The 17868-nt window shown below is 47.1% G+C and overlaps 2 protein-coding genes across 4 annotated transcripts in view; one reads left to right on the top strand and one right to left on the bottom strand.

The window, feature by feature from the left end:
- Window positions 1-371: 371 nt before the first annotated feature.
- Window positions 372-5109, top strand: FREY1 (Frey regulator of sperm-oocyte fusion 1). Its single transcript, XM_077322296.1, has 3 exons — window positions 372-648; window positions 3696-3772; window positions 4554-5109. Exons 1-3 carry the CDS (start codon window positions 584-586, stop codon window positions 4688-4690), a joined length of 279 nt encoding a protein of 92 aa, XP_077178411.1. The 5' UTR covers window positions 372-583; the 3' UTR covers window positions 4691-5109.
- A 926-nt stretch (window positions 5110-6035) lies between these two features.
- The window catches only part of MAPK8IP1 (mitogen-activated protein kinase 8 interacting protein 1), a 63914-nt gene continuing 52081 nt past the window's right edge, over window positions 6036-17868 (bottom strand). For all 3 annotated transcript variants that reach the window (XM_077322295.1, XM_077322293.1, XM_077322294.1), the window contains 7 exons: window positions 17710-17785; window positions 16743-16915; window positions 15798-15907; window positions 15076-15195; window positions 12592-12662; window positions 10450-10548; window positions 6036-7248 (listed from right to left, as the gene is read on the bottom strand). In XM_077322295.1, the coding sequence (XP_077178410.1) occupies window positions 7176-7248; window positions 10450-10548; window positions 12592-12662; window positions 15076-15195; window positions 15798-15907; window positions 16743-16915; window positions 17710-17785 (722 nt within the window). In that variant the 3' untranslated portion in view covers window positions 6036-7175. The remainder of the gene's footprint in view (window positions 7249-10449; window positions 10549-12591; window positions 12663-15075; window positions 15196-15797; window positions 15908-16742; window positions 16916-17709; window positions 17786-17868) is intronic.

Genomic DNA, 17868 nt, shown 5'->3' with positions numbered 1-17868 from the left:
CTGTCCTGAGCATATGAAGTTAGTTTTGTCTGTAGAATTTCTGCCTGTCACAAAAATAAAAGTGCTATCTCTTTCTTTTATTAGGATCAGCTACAATAACAAATAGATCTCAAGCCTTTAAGTTCCCAAGAACTATTAATCAGGCTGAATGTTAGGTACAATGGGGAAAAGGGGGGGGGGGAAAGAAGCTGCAGTTTGAAGATCTTAAAACAGAGATGAGGAAATGCTGCAGCCCTAAATTGATGACATAGCAATGGACTTTTACTCCACTGATCAACTCTGCTCCCTACAATTTTTGCCATTTGTATGACTCTCACATGCTGTTCAAGCCTCTTTTTTTTAAAGGCAACTGGGGAGGGGGGGAGGGCTCAGCCAGAAAACTCTGGCAAACTGTCTGCATTGTGTGAGAGAGAATGCTGTTGTCCAAAGAAGTTTCTAAGTTCCACCCCTGTTGCCAGGCCTGTGGGCTAGAATTCAGTGTGGCCTGCATTCCTTTCCTTTGTGATGGTCCTGACCCTGTGTTCCATTCATGAGAGCCATTCAGAATTAGCAGAGCTAAGCTGGATTCCTCTCTGTTAGCAGGATGGGATTCCTTCTGCTGCTGCTTCTCCTGCTAGAGTCAGGGCTCCTGGTGCCAAGTTATCAGAGGTAACAGCCACTCTGGTGTTGGATTCCCTCCCACATGCTGATACAGAAGGCATGCATGACTCAGCCCGTAGGTGACCGTAATTTAAAATGTAGTTAAGAATGATGGTGATAAAGAGAAGAAGAAGAGTTGGTTCTTATATGCCGCTTTCCCCTACCCGAAGGAGGCTCAAAGCAGCTTACAGTCGCCTTCCCATTCCTCTCCCCACAACAGACACCCTGTGGGGTGGGTGAGGCTGAGAGAGCCCTGATATCACTGCCCGGTCAGAACAGCTTTATCAGTGCCGTGGCGAGCCCAAGGTCACCCAGATGGCTGCATGTGAGGGAGCGCAGAATCGAACCTGGCATGCCAGATTAGAAGTCCGCACTCCTAACCACTACACAAAACTGGCTCCTTTGATTTGAAACCCATTATTCCCTCCTCTTCAAAGCTTTCTGTTTTAGGAATCGTGCTTTTCTGGTCCTCTTTGTGCTTTCTGGCCATCTCCTCTTCGTGTGGCATCCTTTGGTAAAGGCCTAGGACAGTGACTACGACTCCTGCGATTTCTGAAGAGGACCATTCTTCATTTAGATCTCATGGGCATCGCAAATGGTTTTCATTCCCAGTGACACAGAATCTCCACATGGGGAATCATGGGATTCCCCAGATTAAAAAAAAGATGACTTGTGCACTGCTAGTGTTTTAGCATTACAGATAATTTTAAAAGGGCAAAGCCCCACAGGAGATGGTGCTGAGGTGGGCCATGATGAGTGGGAGAGAATTGCCCCACATGTGTGAGACAGTGTTGTGCAGGGGAAAAAACCGTTGCCAGGGAGGAGGCATGGTGGAGCAAGGGCTCTGTGCGGAAGCAAGCAGCCTAGAATTAATAGTCCGGAAGCAGACATTCTACTTGGATCAGTCCACTTCACATGTCCAGATTGACTGAGTTGCTGTCTGCTATTAAAATGCGTTCTTAGGCCAGGGATTGTGACCATTATAGCCTTCCATTAGTCACAAATATATTCACCAAGGAGAAGCTAATGAACTTCAAATCTGAAGAATAGGTTTCTGTAAGAAAGTATATGATCTCAATTAAACTTGGTATGGTGGTATGAATTAAGTTTTTCTATGGTGAATTTTATTTCCAGAATGCATGTTTATTATTTACCCTATCTCGGAATGTGTAGGTTTCTATAGGGTTTTTCATCATGGTAACTATCCCACACCACTGCATAGTTTCTTCTTGTGAAAGAATATTTAAGGAAATAATGGCTCAGAGCCAAGCACAACAATGTTTTTAAGAAGTTTTATAGCGATCCAGTGTATTTCAAGCCTTGTACACCCTTCATCAAGGAAAACACATTTATGAAGTATTTCATGAAAACTGAAAAGTGCAAGAAAGAAGTACATCTTAGTTTCCCACAACAGTATTTAGAAGAAGAGCAGGTTCTTGTATGCCGCTTTTCTCTACCCGAAGGAGGCTCAAAACGGCTTACAGTTGCCTTTCCTTTCTTCTCACAGCAGGCACCCTGTGAGGTGGGTGAGGCTGAGAGAGCCCTGATATTACTGCCCAGTCAGAACAGCTTTATCAGTGCTGTGGCGAGCCCAAGGTCACCCAGCTGGCTGCATGTGGGGGAGTGTGGAATCAAACCTGGCTCGCCGGATTATAAATCTGCACTCCTAACTCCTAATCACTACGCCAAACTGGCTCTTCAGATTTAAATCTGAAGATACTTTTTATGTGGAAAATAAAATACCAATAAAATCTTGAACAAAGATCTGCATAATTCATGCTTTGAGGTTATAATTTTGAATTATGTGAAAGAAATAGGACTAAGGATATGCACTTTTGATTTCCAAGGGAAGAGAGTCTCAGGATGAGTATTTGAGTCCATCTGTACACATACAGTTGCACTCAACTAGTGGTGCTAGTATGGGCAGAGAGGCACTACATCCAAGGGAAAGTCACAGTTGAATGTACATTCTGATTTATGCCTAATTGCCAATCCAGCAGGTGCTATCTTAATGGAAATCTGTCCCCTCGCAGGCCTCCTTATCAGGATTGTGCTGGAGAAATACAATTCCATCTAATTTTTTCACTTAATGGAAGGCACTTTTTAAAACTTTTTTGTCTCTTCCATTTCCACCAAAATCCATTGAACTTCCTAAAATCTCACTTTCAGGGGATGGAACCCTCAGGAATGGCATATATGGCAAATTAGGGATCTACAGCAGGAAGGGAATTGCCAAAAAATGATACCTCCCTTTCCATTAGCAAAACCCCCCAGCTAATTACTATGAAGTTTTAAGAAACCTGCATTGGTGAGGAAAAGGCCAGGAATGCTGTGCTAAGGATTCTTGTTCCCCCCATGATAACGTACCTGCCCATTCTTGGAGGGGAGCAAGGGCTGTACTTTGAGAATTTCATTGGGTACTCTTACCCTGTCCACACTGCAGCCCTGCTCTTGCCCAATCAGACCTTTTCTTTTTTGTTCCCAAAACTCAAAGAACATGTAAAATGAATACTAAATCCCTCAAGGCTAACAAAACTGCTGTTTAATGTGGTGTACAGTGAAGAGTGCAGAATTCTTTGGGGAAAGGTTGGAAAGATGGAAACTCCACCTTCAGAAATGTATAGACTTAGATGGAGGATATATCGAGAAAAAATGACTTCACATTTTGATGTTTTTGTTTAATATTTTGTAGCAATACTTTTGACTCGCCCTCATATATAACCCTCATTTATATAAGGTCACAAATTGCTCGTTGTGCAGAAATGTTATAATGAAGACTATCAGTGCTGTAGAAGCCTTTTTTCATTAATAAATTGGTCATTCCTTAATAAAGAGATGTATGGGCTTGAAAATACGTCTACTATCTGCAAAGGGCTTATTAAAGACATTGTAATTGCAGCTCTGGCCTACTTGCCTTTGTATTCTGCAACATAAAAATTCACCCCATTAAAATATATGTGTGCGAGAAGGGAGGCCCTGTCTCACCTCAAAGGTCAATGTGAAAGCCAGCCTTGGTCACCAGCCACAGCCCTTCCCAATGATGTGCTCTTCCACAGGAAGCTTGGTCAGCCTGTCCCCGAGGAGTTCACTGCACCTCTGGAGCTTCAGCAGCAGCACTTCGGCTTAGTGGACGGCATGTATTCGTTCCAGTTCCTACCGTCTGTGGAGGGCTTGTCAACAGGGTTCTCCTTTAGAAGAGGCCATGCATGCACATGCCCAGCCACAGCAGCACCTAGAAGAAATGTGGCGGAGACTTCCAATAGCGGCATCTCAAAGCCAGCTGTTTTAGAGCCAATTTCCACAGAGACAGCTGTGCTAGTCTTGCAGCAAAACCCAATAGGAGTAATTGGGACACCTTAGAGCAGACATTTACGAACAAGCAGGTTGAGCCCCAAAAGCCATCTGGCAACTTTTAAAGTGTCACGGGACTCCTTTTTAAGAGGCTAGTTATCAAGGAAGAAAGTACTTGAGTCCAATTTAGCCTCTGATTTGGATTAGCATAGAACTGAAGCACACTGACATCTAGAAAACAGAAGAGGCACTGAGGGGGATTTGTTGCGCTTGGGAATAACAGCCGTGCCATTTGCTAGGGTATCTGAGACAAGAGATTGGTCCAAATTGCCGAGAGTGGCAGGTAACGAATAATAATAATAATAATAATAATAATAATAATAATAATAATCGACTAGCAAGCATGTAGTGAGCATCCATGACCAAGGTGGGAGAAGGGATATGGCAAAACCATTTGGGACCCCTTGACTCACACAAGCAATCCCCAGACCATGTAAATAAGCCTGAGTTTCCTTTATTAGTCTCTTCAGGCTGTACAACATTTGAGGCTCTTTTCCTGATCTGCCAGTATTGTTTATCTGACCAGTACTACCCGCAGCCTTCATTTGCTCATCTTTCTGCAGATTATGGCATTCAACCAAAGCATCCCACCTTCCGAACACGGCTGTCTCGTAAAGAATCAAGAGAATTGCAGAGGGCACACAAGAGCAAACGGGATGAGCCTGATTTTGAGGAGTATTATTACGATGACATCTTTTGAATGCTTTGGGAACTGGTGCTGACAACAGCACCTCTTCAGTGGCCTTTGCACCATCTATTTGATAAAGGCGGAAAATGCGCATCTGCAGAAATTCCTCTGCCTCTTCCATGGACCTGTGCTACAATCACAGACCTTGGCCCTGAGGAGAACCTTTGCTTTTCATTCATGCATTTAGTGAGGGCATAGTAGGTGTGGAATACCCTAGACTAGTGGCTACAGATGGGCTTCTGTGGCAGAGGTTGTTGCTGTGTTACAAATGTTTGTGTACTTCTGCCACAGTTGCTCTGCTCAGCCTTGCCCTTGCTATGACACTTCTGGCTGCCACCCATGTGTACTTCCCCCTCCAGCTCTTTCCTCCCTTCTTTGCTCCCAGCCTCCCCACAAACTCCAAATTCCATGAAAGCATGCAATATAAATAAATGGGAAAAAATCCCCATTTTTGCAAAATAGATTGCATTATTTGCGTTTCGCTAGTGGTCAAATTAGTGATGATATTACAATGCAAAATACAGGTCATAGCTGCTTCCTCCAAACATCTTTAGGAGGAATGCACACCAAGGACTTTTGAGAATTCTGAAACGCTTCCTGAGCTGGTAACTACAGTTCCACCAGGGCACGATCTGTGTTTGGCTTGAGAAAAAGCTAGAAGATTAGCAAAAGGCTCTGAGGCTGAACCGATGAATGTTCTTGGGATTCCATTAACTGAAAGCCTTTAAACAAAACGTGGCACCATGACAAGTTTTGCAGGACAACATTTGGTGGATACAGAACACCAAGAGTTGGGAATAGGGCAGCTGGCAATTTCTCATTTTATTTATTTAGTTTTATTGTTATATCCACCTTGAATCCCGGTGTCTGGGAGAAAGGCAGACTTATAAATCTTTTACATAAATAGATAAACATAGAGTTCCAACACTGTGTCAAAAAAGTAATTCCCCCCATTTCTAATGACAAAGACACACACACGGCCTGCCTCACATCTCATCCCTGACAAATGAGGGTGTGGCGTCAGCGAGAGAGGAAGCCTTGATCTCACTTCCGGAGAAGCATCATCAGGGAAGAAAAAGACATACACAAATGGGGCTGCTTCATTATGCCTCAGCAAAGTCATTTCATCCAACCAGGCTAAAAGGGAGACTTCCACTGTTGACACCCTCAGTTATTAAAATGGAGGCTTTTGAGCAGCTTTCTGAATCTGATGGGCCACCATCTGGACTCAGAAGGAGGGCTGCTGACCTCGGAATGTTTTGTGTTGCACCAAGTGAGAGACACTTTGGGTGGACAGAAGAGCCATTGCTGAGGGGCTCGGCCCTCTTGGGCAACACAACAACAGCCACACATGCTCTTTGAATCATCACGTTTAATCTTTGTTATCACCAGAGCAGATCCAGCAGAAGCACAGAGCCCCTTCCTGAGGGGCAGGGGGGAGGAGGGCAAAGGCACACCTTTCCACGGCTTTCATCAGCCCCTTGTCGTACCTGCTATTTCCCTGGCTTTGCTTCTTCTCAGTGGGACCAACCCCTTCCTGTTTCTATTTGTGCTTATAGCTGGAGCTCCTTCCAGGCCCCTAGACATGAATAAATATACCAGCTCTCCTGGGTTTTTCAGTATCCAGATTCCCTCCTAGATGCAGATCTGGCAGCTGGAGCAGTGTGGCAGGAGAAAGGAGATGATACTTTAAAGGCTGGAACAGAGGAGCTCTTTCCATCAACAGAAGAGGGCACTTGGGTCTTCACTGGCTAGCTACATGCTCCAACCCTTTTTCTCTGCCAAAGGAGGGCCAGGCACCTGTGATTTTCCATAAGTTGTCTGGTTTTTCCCAGGCACAGGATAACATTCTTCCTTGGATGCCAGTAGGTATGTCCTGTGATTTTCCAGAGCAAAATTCACTAAACCCTTTTATTCACTTGCTTTTGCCCCCTTTTCCCACAGCTTCCCAAGCAGATTAGCCATCTAGTCCTTCAGGGCAGATATTCTCTGCTGCTTTCAAATCAAACCCCTAAAACCCTGACAGCTTGGAGAGGGCATTTGGGGGTAGAGCATGCCCCATTCCTGACATGCAGTAGCACCAGGCCAAGGCCCATGGCTATGCCCTCTGTGCCTGTAGCACCAAGTCAGCCCTTGTGTGCGCACTGCAAGTGGGAAGCCCAGCACAGCCCTTCCTTGATCCAGCACCCATGCTTTCTCTCCTCCAAGACCTGTGGCAGCAGTGCTTGGATTCCACTGATGGTGTTTTTTTCTCAACAGAATAAACCAAAACAGCACATTTGCTTTCAGAAATAATAAACCCATTTTTGTCCACCCATCCCACCCCTCCCCAATTCCCCCCAGCCCAAAGAAAGGAGGTGCACTGGAAGAGGCGGGGCTTTGCACACTGAGGGAAACCAATCACAGGCCCATTCCTCCTCCGGCCTCGAAGCAGCTTGTCCATGCATGATGGGGAATGGCCCTGGTCTGTACAGGAAGGAGGGGCCCTGGCCTGCCCCTACTCCAGGTAGATGTCCTCTGTGGGGCATGTATATTCCACACATTCCTTGTAGAACTGGTGGAAGGCTCTCCTGCAGAAACAAGCACAACATGAAAAGACAAAGGCATAGGGTAGGTCAGGAGCTGGAATTAGACTATTGAGGCATAAGAACCATAAGAAGGGCCCTGCTGGATCAGACCTAGTCCAGCATCCTGTCTCATGCAGGGGTCAACCAGTTCTGGACTATCAACAACAGGGCATAGAGGAAGAGGCTTTCCCTCATGTTGCTTCCTGGCTCTGGGATTCAGAGGGTTAATATCTCTGAATGTGGAGGTTTCCCTCAGTCACCATGGCTAGTAGCCATTGATAGTCTATTTTTCTATGAATCTATCTAATCCCTTTTAAAAGTGGTTTATTCCACCAGCCACCTCTACGTCCTCTGTCTGTGAACTCCTCATTTTAATTACTTATTGTATAAAGTAGTATTTCCTTTCTTCCAACTTGAACCCACTGCCCATCAGCTTCATTGGATGCCCTCTAGTACAGTGGTCCCCAACCTTTATTAGGCTGGGGACCGGCAGGGCATCGGGTCGCGCCCGCAGGGACCGTGCCCGCGCGGGCCACGCCCATGCTTAGGGCTGCGGCCGCGGTCTGCACCCGCGAGCCGCGCCCGGACGCACCCGCAGATCGGGCCGCGCCCGGCCACGCCCGCGGGCCACACCCACGAATCGGGCTGCACCCGTGGGCTGCGCCTGCGGATTGGCCCGAGCGGGCGCAGCCTGCACGGGTGCGGCCCAGCCCTGATTCCCTCCCCGCCCTCCCGCAGTAAGTAGCTTCCCGGGCCGCAAACTTGCGGCCTGGGAAGTTTTTTACTGCGGGGGGGGCGGGGAGAGGGAGCCGCGGCCCGGCGCCATGGCCTTCGCAGCCCGGTGCCGGGCCGCGGCCCACAGGTTGGGGACCACTGCTCTAGTATTTTGGGAGGGGGAATAATGTATCTCCATCAATTCGGTGGCCTTTGACATCGTGGATCACGACCTTCTGATCCATCGCCTCGCCGGCACGGGGATACGGAACACAGCCTTGCGCTGGATACGCTCCTTTCTCCAGAACCAGACCCAGAGGGTTGCGGTGGGGGAAGAGTTCTCGCTTACCTACGGACTCCCCTGTGGGGTACCGCAGGGCGCAGTCCTCTCCCCCACGTTATTCAACATCTTTATGCGCCCTCTGGCCCAACTGGTATGGAGTTTGGGGCTGGGTTGCCACCAGTACGCTGATGACACCCAGCTCTATCTCCTCATGGACGGCCACCCCCCCCCCCCAGAACCATTCGCCAGATGTTTGGAAGCAGTGACTGAATGTTTTGAGCAGAATCGCCTGAAACACAACCCCTCCAAGACGGAGGTCCTGTGGCTGGGAGGCAGAGGGCAGGACCAGGCATCGCGCTTACCCACCCTGGTAGGAACGCAACTTACTATTGCGCCCCAGGCCAGGAATTTGGGGGTGACCATTGATACCTCCTTGACTATGGAGGCTCAGATCAAGAGAGTAGCGGGTCAAGCGTTTTTCTATCTTCGCCAGGCCCGACTACTAGCGCCCTACCTGTCCCCTGACCACTTGGCTACAGTGATCCATGCGACAGTCACCTCCAGAATAGATTTCTGTAACTCGCTCTACACTGGCCTACCATTGTCTCTGATCCAGAAACTCCAGCTAGTGCAAAACGCAGCTGCTCGGGTCCTCACTGGTACACCTTGGAGGGCCCATATCCAGCCTGTGCTGAGGCAGCTGCATTGGTTGCCAATTGCTGCCCGGATCAGGTTCAAGGTTCTGGTTTTGACCTTTAAGGCTATGCGCGGGTTGGGACCCACATACCTGAGGGACCGCCTCCCAAGGCCTTATCGTTTTATTTAGTCCTCGGCGCCTGCGGCGCCGCGGGCTGTTAAGATAAGGGTGGTCGCCTGAAGCTGAACCCGTTGAAGACAGAGGTCCTATGGCTGGAGATGGAAGGACCAGATCATGAAGTGCACTTGCCCTGCCTGGATGGGGCGCAGCTAACAACTGCACACACGGCCAGGAATTTGGGTGTGATCTTTGACGCCTTCATGTTAATAGAGGCTGGCTTTCCCCCATCTTCTCCAGGCTAAGCTACTAGCACTCTACCTGGCCCCTGAACACCTGGTCAAGGTGATCCATGTAATGGTCACATCTACATGGGTCTAACTAGCTCTAAATGGGTCTAACCTTGATCCTAATCCGGAAATTACAACTGGTCCAAAATGCTGCTGCATGGGTCCTCACTAGAACACCGCGGAGAGCCCCCATCAGGCCAGTACTGCAGCAGCTACATCGGCTCGCAGCTGAGACTCGGGTTGACTTCAAGGTCTTGGGTTTAACTCATTCTGATCTTTTTCACTAATGGATGTAAACTGCCCCAAGATGACTGGTTTGATAGGGGTGGTCTATAAATGTAAATATTCCCTTAGTTTAGCTTGGCACCTAGAAGAAAGTATATTCCCTTCGCATTGAGCAGGGGGTTGGACTAGATGGCCTGTGTGGCCCCTTCCAACTCTATGTTTCTATAGTCCTCCTATGTATATGCTAGAGATGGTCCTGCCTATCCTTCAAAAACACACAGTGGGCTAAAATACTGCTGCAGCTACTTTTGTGAGCAAGTTGTTCTTGCCCTTCTCACATACACAGGTACCCCTGTGCAAATACATTTATTAGGTGACAAACCAATCAAGCCAGCAGACTGGTGGCAAATATATGCAAGGAACCAGATTCACAGGCTGTGTTCATGCACCGTGTTGAGCCCACCTGACTTTGTATGAACCTGGTTGCCTCCTGCTGTGATTGTGCAGGCTCTCAAATGCTACACATAGACTAGCAGGAGCAGCCCTGCAGGATTATATGGTTCTGACTGAAATATATCCCGCTGCTAGATAATTGAGGCATTTGTCTGTTTCGCTTCCTCACTTGTGAACTGCTCAGGAAAAATACACCAGCTCTGGAGAAGAGGCTAATTCGGGGGGGGGGGGGAACTTTTCGTCTCCCCAGCATTATATTGCTTCTATTACCCAGCGAAGCTCTGGCTCCCTTCCATTCAAAGGAAAATGAGAATCAAAGGAAAAAGAGCAGATGGTCACGCATCATTTTGAAAGACAGCTCATCTTGCTGGGGAAGGCTGGCTGTCCCCCTGACCTCCTAGATACATGCTGACATCATCAGTATCCACCCACAATCTCTTCCCTTCAGTCTACTTAGACTATCCAGGAAGCAGCCTGTGACTCACCCTACAGACTCTGCAAGCGGCTTGGTAGACTCCTCCGACACAAAGACGTGGCACGCAAATCTGTGGTCAGCCGGGTGCTTGGTGATAAACCCAAAATACCTGACACAGAGAGAAAGAGAGGACATACTAGGCAAGTCTGGGCTTAAAGTTGAGGGTTCCCTCCCTTCCCCAAAGGCACTGGTTTACCAAAGCAAAAGACTTCCTGCAATCTACAGTCTGACAGAAACAGAATCAGGAGTCCTCTGAAGAGTCAGTTTCCTGTTTTACTTTGTTGCACACCCAGGCAAATATCAGGAAGCAGGAGATACGGCACTGGAATAACAGTGTCCCTATAACACAGCTTGGCTGGTTCACCTTTTAATCCACTCCACCTTGGCAGTCGGTGCTGCCTCCTGCATTTTGCCGACACCTAATGCAGAGAATATGTTCTGGGGGAGTCGGGTTGATAGAACACATTAGAAAGAGCAATGGAAACACACCACTGACTCCTGGCTGCTAGAAGCACTTCTTACCAGCATCCAGCCAAAGGAAAAAGGGTGGAGTTTGGGAGCTGTAAAGGACAGGCAGCAACAGATGATGGTGAAGTAGGATGGCTCTGTTGCAGGGCAACACAAACTGTTACTAGTGCCCATTGCAGCAGTGTTATGTGCTCTTCAGGACTGGTACTGGGAGGTCCACAACAACAAGGCATTTCATTTTTTAAAAAGGTAAAAATTCACAATACAATGGGCAAATATCATGAGGGAAAGGCCAGTGTTTTTGTTACTTCCATTTCCTAACAAATATTTGAGGGACTGGCAACTTGTTTCCTTTGCTAATTGTTTAAATCCTTCTCCTCTCTTCAGCCTCTGTTGAAATGTCTATGGACAATTTCTTAAGGCAAGGAACTTTCTCTCTTTTGTGCTGCTTATGTGATGTAAAATGCCATGGTCATCAATCGAGCTGTATAAATAACAACAATGATAAAGCTCTAGGGAATTTTTAAAGAAGAAAATCAGAACCCAGGGATGAAGAGTAAAGCATTACTCCTCAGTGCTCTCATGGGCACTAACCATTATATGCCAAGACATTTGTGCAGACACATTCCACGTAGTACATAAAATTCTTTTGCAAATGGTACTGGGAAGTGAAGCTGCATTTCTCAAGAGAAGTAAACTACAGTTTGAACCATGGGAAAATACTAGGGATTCCAGATCCAGTAGTGGGGGCAGGGATCCCCCACTGCCATGCCCCACCTCTCTGCCGCTGGCTGGTGGTGGGGAATTACCCTCCAAATGAGGGAGAAATGCCTGACATTTCAGCAACATGCCTATCTGACTTCAATGTGATCTGGAAGTAACATTGGCATAGTGGGGACATCAAGGGAATGCTTTGGTTTTGCTCCCAAACCAGAACATTGCCCCAACATCCCTGACATTTTTGCATCACACTGAAAGTCACCTGGGCACATCACTGAAATGTACAAAGAAACTCCCAGCTCCCAGTAAACGTACCCCTCACCCCCTGCCAGCTGTTCAGAGTGACCCTGCAGCCCTAGAAAACACAGTTTTCGGCAACCATCACACTAACTTAAAAATTATACAAGACGAATCTTGTTGGGTGGGACATTAATCGAGCAAACATTCCATCATCTACATCCAGCAAAGGACATATTTCTGGAATGCTTACAAGGAAGATATGAAGGCAAATGCTTTCACCATTGTTTGTTCTAGCATCTGTTCAAAGGGATGCCTACCTGCAAACATGGAGATGCTACATAACTGTCTTGCCTAATAGCTACTGCTGGAGCTATCATGAAATCCTGGTTGTGAAAGCCTGCTCTAAGCACGACACCACACGGGCTTTCCTTTCTTCCTTACTCCTCAAAAGCCAAACAATACAAGTCTGTGCAATGGGAAAACCAGTAGGTAGCTCTATCACTCTCTGCATTGTCCAACAAAAAAACTACATATATACTTAAGAAATCTTTAAACTTCCAAGAATGGTTTTACCTAAAACTGTTAGGAAGTGCCAGGGTTTCAGACATTAGTTTTGCAAGTGTTTATGTTGCACGGACACTACAGAGTATTACAAGGAAGACATGCTGGAGGCCTCCTTTGTTATGAACTACTCTACAACTTTTGACCACCTCCTGAAACTTACTTATTGTTCTTTGGGTGGTATCCACAGAAGGAAATGTTCTTCAGCTGGAAAAAGTGGCTACATTTATTTCCCTGGGGGGAAAAAAGAGAGAAAACCCCTATTAAACTTGTATCTGCAGGGGGAGGAGATAGCGAACCCTGGACCATTTTCATTCTGACATGAAATATGATAGAAAGTTGCAGGTGATGAGTACCTCACAGACACGGAACATGTTATGCAAATGTTCCAGGATTCTTATAAACCTTGTCAGTTTTTTCTAGTAATGGTAAAAGCAATGTTCGGTGACTTGGGTGGCAAAGGCTTAAATGGCTGGAGCCACCCCTTTCCCAGCCCCTCCAGGTCCATCATTAGCTACTTTGAGAAAGGGAGAGTCAACCTGCACAAATAAGGTAGAATTTTTCTTAAAATCAAAACCCCTTTTTCTTTCCTCTTTGCTCAGAGCTGGAAATGGCAGGCACAGATTGGGTGAGCTCTCAGCAGCCACCATTTTGAAAACCTTCCCACCATGTTAACAATGAGGCGCCTTCATATCACATCACAGTACCATGGTTGAAAACCCTGAGTTAGACTATTACGACTATCTCTCCCCTCTCTTCTTTACATGGTGGTTTATCTTCTCAATAAAACTATTATATTATTTAAGCAGCTGGTGCTCCTCCCCCTTCTTTGCATACTTGAACTCTGCCAACAGGAACCACCCATAACACACAGTTCTTCCTTTATACAGGAATGCTGCAGAGGAGACTGAAGGGCCAGGATGGTAGGAAGGCTATATCAGGATCAGATCAGATGACGATAATTCCAGTCCCAGAGTTTTTGTACACTTGCCCAAGTTCATGGTCTGGCATCCACATATGACTAGCCAGCATCATTACTAAAACCCTGAATTCATATTTAACATGGAAGGGATCTTCAGTTTACCCAGAACCACTCACTGAAAGAGTGGAATATTCCCTCTTTCACCTGCAGCCTATAGCCATGGCCATGGATGAGCTCTGCTACTGGAAAAAAATATGTCTTTTCCTCTGCAAATGGAGGACTTGGCTTATATGCCCCGATGTCACAATCCTCAGCCTCTCCCAAGTGACCAGTTTCAAAGCCTGCTACAGTTTTATTCATTTTTTTACATTTACATACTTATGCCCTGCTTTCCTCTCAGAAGGGGACTCAAAGTGGCTTACAACAGTGGTCCCCAACCTTTCTGAGGTTGGGGACCGGCAGGGCATTGGGGCGCGGCCCGCACGCGGGCCACGCCCACGCATTGGCTGCACCCGCGGGCTGTGCCCGCACTTCGGCCCGCGCCCGCGGGCCACGCCCCCGCATCGTCCCGCGCACGCGAGCCGCGCCCGCACATTGGGTCGCGCCCGCGGGCCACGCACCCGCACATCGGGCTGCACCCGCGGGCCGCGCACCCGCACATCGGGCCGCGCCCCCGCATCGGGCCGTGCCCCGCATCGGGCTGCGCCCACGAGCCGCGCCCAGACGGGCGCGGCCCCGATTCCTTCTCCCCGCCCTCCCGCAGTAAGAAGCTTCCCGGGCCGCAAGCTTGCGGCCTGGGAAGTTTTTTACTGCGGGGGGGGGCGGGGAGAGGGAGCCGCGGCCCGGCGCCATGGCCTTCACGGCCCGGCACCGGGCCGCGGCCCGCAGGTTGGGGACCACTGGCTTACAACACTCGCCCCTCTATTTTATCTGCACAACAGCAACCTGGTGAGGTAGGGTAGGCTGAGACAGAATGAGAGTATTTTTGTCAAATAAATGAAAGATTTGGACACCGATGCATACAGGGTTGAGTAACTTTTTCAAAAGTTGCTGAACTTTGTGATGCTGAAAGCAGACTTTGTGATGCTGAACTGAGCTGATTCTGGTTTGCTAGTGCATGCAGCAGCATATGACAAGTGAGTTGGTCATTTTAAGTTCTAAAAAGAATAAATTATTGTTTTGCTCCAACAACAAAAAAATCTATACTAACAGTAGTCTTTAAAAAACAGCCCCAAAGTCAGTGAAATAGATATATCCCCAGCATAGTCTTTCTGAATCATGCCCCTAATGCCCTTGGCTGACCCTGGCAAAGCAATCCTATTATAGGGGAACACACTTTCTGAATAGCTTTGTTCCTTCCTCTTGAAAGCTGGATGTGAGCTACTTATGTAGAAAAGCTAATCATAGAAGCTTTACTGCACAGATCCACAGAGCACTGCTTAAAATAGTAGCAGGAGGGCTTAGCAATGGTTTCACAGATCATCAAAGAAGCTTAGGGGACAAACGTTCCAGTGCAATGGGTATTCTACAGGCTGTTGTCCTATATCCAGACTCCCGATCCCCTGCAAGGAATAACAAATGTTGCTCCCCAAGACACGTACAAGTGGCTTGCCCTGCATATTCACTTGACTTGAGTAGTTCTCAGTTGTGACTAGCAGATACAATAATGGTTGGGAGCACATGGATGAGTGGGCAGCATGGCTGGTAGCATGGCTCAAAACGTACCTTGCTGGGGTCCTTGGACTCATCACTTTTCACTGCAATCTTGACTCCTCGCACGCTGATCTCTAGGATGCAGCTGGAGGGTGGGTTAAAGTGCACGGTGAGACGGCGAGTAGTGGCAATCTGTAGGGGAGAAAGGCTACAGGTATGCCAACTGCTGCACAAATTCTTCAGTGACATTGTTCTGACCCTGGAAAATAAGTTCCCTCTCACCTGGCTAGAAAAATAATTTTAGGCTCATCATATTATGGGGAACAAATTGTTAACATTTCATAACAGCTGAAAAATACTCTATGGATTAGGAATGGGAAACTATATGGGTGATGTCACTGAACTTTGTCAATACGCTCCCCTCACTCTTGTTTTCTAGTTCAAATTGAACCAGGTGAAAAACTGCAGACCTGGTTTTCCACAGAATAACGCTTGCATCACCTTTAAGACCCATAAAGTTTTATTTAAGCTATAAGTTTTCATCCGCATGCTATTTTGTGCATGCACATGAAAGCCAATACCTTGAATAAAACAGTGTGGATCTTAAAGGTGCCACTTGACTCCAACATGACTACACACCTGAATCTGGTTTTCCACAGTTTTTCCAAGGGCAAAATAAAAAGTACATTTGTACTGAAAGTCACGAGGGTGCTCTAAGACCATCCCTACCGCTGTTAAAACGTCAAGTTGGTCTTGAGCCAGTTTTTTGTGTGGGCTGGGAAAAGGAGCTGTACCTTCTGCATAGCTGCACACAGCACGTCATTGCCCTTATGATATGGAACCTGGACTGAACCAAGAAACTTCACCCGGAACTGATCCACCCAATCGCTGGTCTTGCTCGAGTCTGAAAGCCAAGAGCCAAGAGAGGTGAGATATATCACAGTCATACAGATATTCTACATTGCCTGTCCTACCAAGAAAAGACTCAACCAATTGCTTAACCCAAGGCTCAGCTGCATGTTTCCCCCCAACATTTACTTTAAACAACGTCCCACCTACATTTTGGCAAATGTAGTCTTCTGCACTGCTTGATCAAGGAGAAAGAAGACATAGTGAAACAGGAAAACTCTAACCCTTTCCTCCCCTATCATATTCTCATTGAAACAGCCACCTCATTCCTGAGCCAGTTTTACAGTTGCTGGAAAGAAGGCTGCAGGAAGGGTGCAGTCAAGAAATCGAATAATTGTTCTTTTGTCATTTCTTGTATAGAATCATAGAATCATAGAGTTGGAAGGGGCCATACAGGCCATCTAGTCCAACCCGCTGCTCTACGCAGGATTAGCCCTAAGCATCCTAAAGCATCCAAGTATTTTCCCCCAAAGAGGTAAAACCAGTGGTGTGAGGGCTTTTCCAGCAAGCGAACATCAGGGAAGAAAAACATTGTCTTGCCCAATCCAACATTTGCTGGAAAAAAGTTTAAAGACATACTGGAACCACTAATGATATGGTTGAAGGGCCCACAAGCTGTGTATGTTTCCAACTACTTCATATAAATGGAAGTTTGTATACAACCCTTTCCCTCTCACATTTACTGGTCTTAACTGGCAATCTTGTTGCAAGAAATTATAGTAGACACTGGGGAGCTCAAGCTGAGGTGTATAAATAAACATGGCCATCGCAGGACAGAAACGGGGACAATAGCCCAGGTGGGTGCAAGGAGATTGTAGAGAGGCCACTACCTGTCATATGGTCTTGATCCTTGGTGACCTCGATAGCATAGTAAGCAGGGAAGATGCCCCGGTCCCCTGTCCGCATATTATAAGCCTCATACCAATAATCTTCTGCCTGAACTTCCACCAGCAAAGGATCGTCTACCTCCAGTTCCAGCTCATCTTCATGACGAGGCACAAACCTGTGAAGACAATCACCACTGCTTTGCAAGCTTGCATCCTCTGCAATCTTGCCCAGAAGTTAAAAGAAAAGGACTGGTAGGAAATTCTACAGTCAAAGTCAGAGAGTATTAGTCAAAGCTCTCTTTGTCCAGAGACATCTGTGCTAGCATTGCAAAAGATCAGGCTCATGAACCAGATGTTATTTGTCAGGGCTTAACTGGGTAATTAGCTCCACATCTGAGATAAGTAACATCCTGAGAGCAACTCATAAATAAACCACAGGATACTGTCATGAGCAGGATGCAGGAATCAATAAGTGGATGTTCCTCCCGCCCCCAACATGGCTGCTGCGGTCTTGCACAAGCGCTTCCTCCAGTGTTTCCCTGCTCAGGGAAAGTGGTGGTGGGGACTACAAGCATGAGCCACAAGTATTTATGGAAGTCAGCACCAAAAACTAATGTCTATACTAGCTCTACATACCCTCATAAACAAAATAATGCATACTGCCTCTTTTGCCCAATGCCTGTTTCACCAAAGATCTTCTAAGGTTCCAAACTGGTCTTTAAAGGTGTCCTTGGTCTGTTACTTCAAACCAACACAGCTACCCACCTGCATCTAGGTCCAAATGTGGTTTGCTATGTTTATCCCAGTTTGGGATTTCATAAATCCAGGCCACTGAGAAGGCCTTAAGCCTCTCTTCCACTGGGATGGTGAGGGGAAAACTCAGCAAATAACTTGCGTGGGAACTTTCCAATGACTGGATGAATGCAACGACTCTACACTCTTAGGAGCAGAAAGGTTTACAAGCACTCACCTGAAGACAGCTCGGTGAGTCTGCTCCTGTTCTTCTCCATTGATAATGCAAGAGAAAAGCCCAAAAGATTCAGCACCTGGAAATGCAAAAGAAGAAAAATGCTGGGCTAATAAATCAGGTTAGGTCATGCTCTGAATTAAAATACCACCAAACACAGCT

Source organism: Paroedura picta, chromosome 2 (genome assembly GCF_049243985.1).
Source record: "Paroedura picta isolate Pp20150507F chromosome 2, Ppicta_v3.0, whole genome shotgun sequence".
Taxonomy (NCBI): Eukaryota; Metazoa; Chordata; class Lepidosauria; order Squamata; family Gekkonidae; genus Paroedura; species Paroedura picta.
This window is presented reverse-complemented; position numbering and strand designations above follow the sequence as displayed.

Coding starts and splice junctions, on each gene's coding strand:
- FREY1 (XM_077322296.1), top strand. CDS start 584: ATGGGATTCCTTCTGCTGCTGCTTCTCCTGCTAGAGTCAGGGCTCCTG. Junction 649..3,695: donor CTGGTGCCAAGTTATCAGAG/GTAACAGCCACT, acceptor GCTCTTCCACAG/GAAGCTTGGTCAGCCTGTCC. Junction 3,773..4,553: donor GCACTTCGGCTTAGTGGACG/GCATGTATTCGT, acceptor ATCTTTCTGCAG/ATTATGGCATTCAACCAAAG.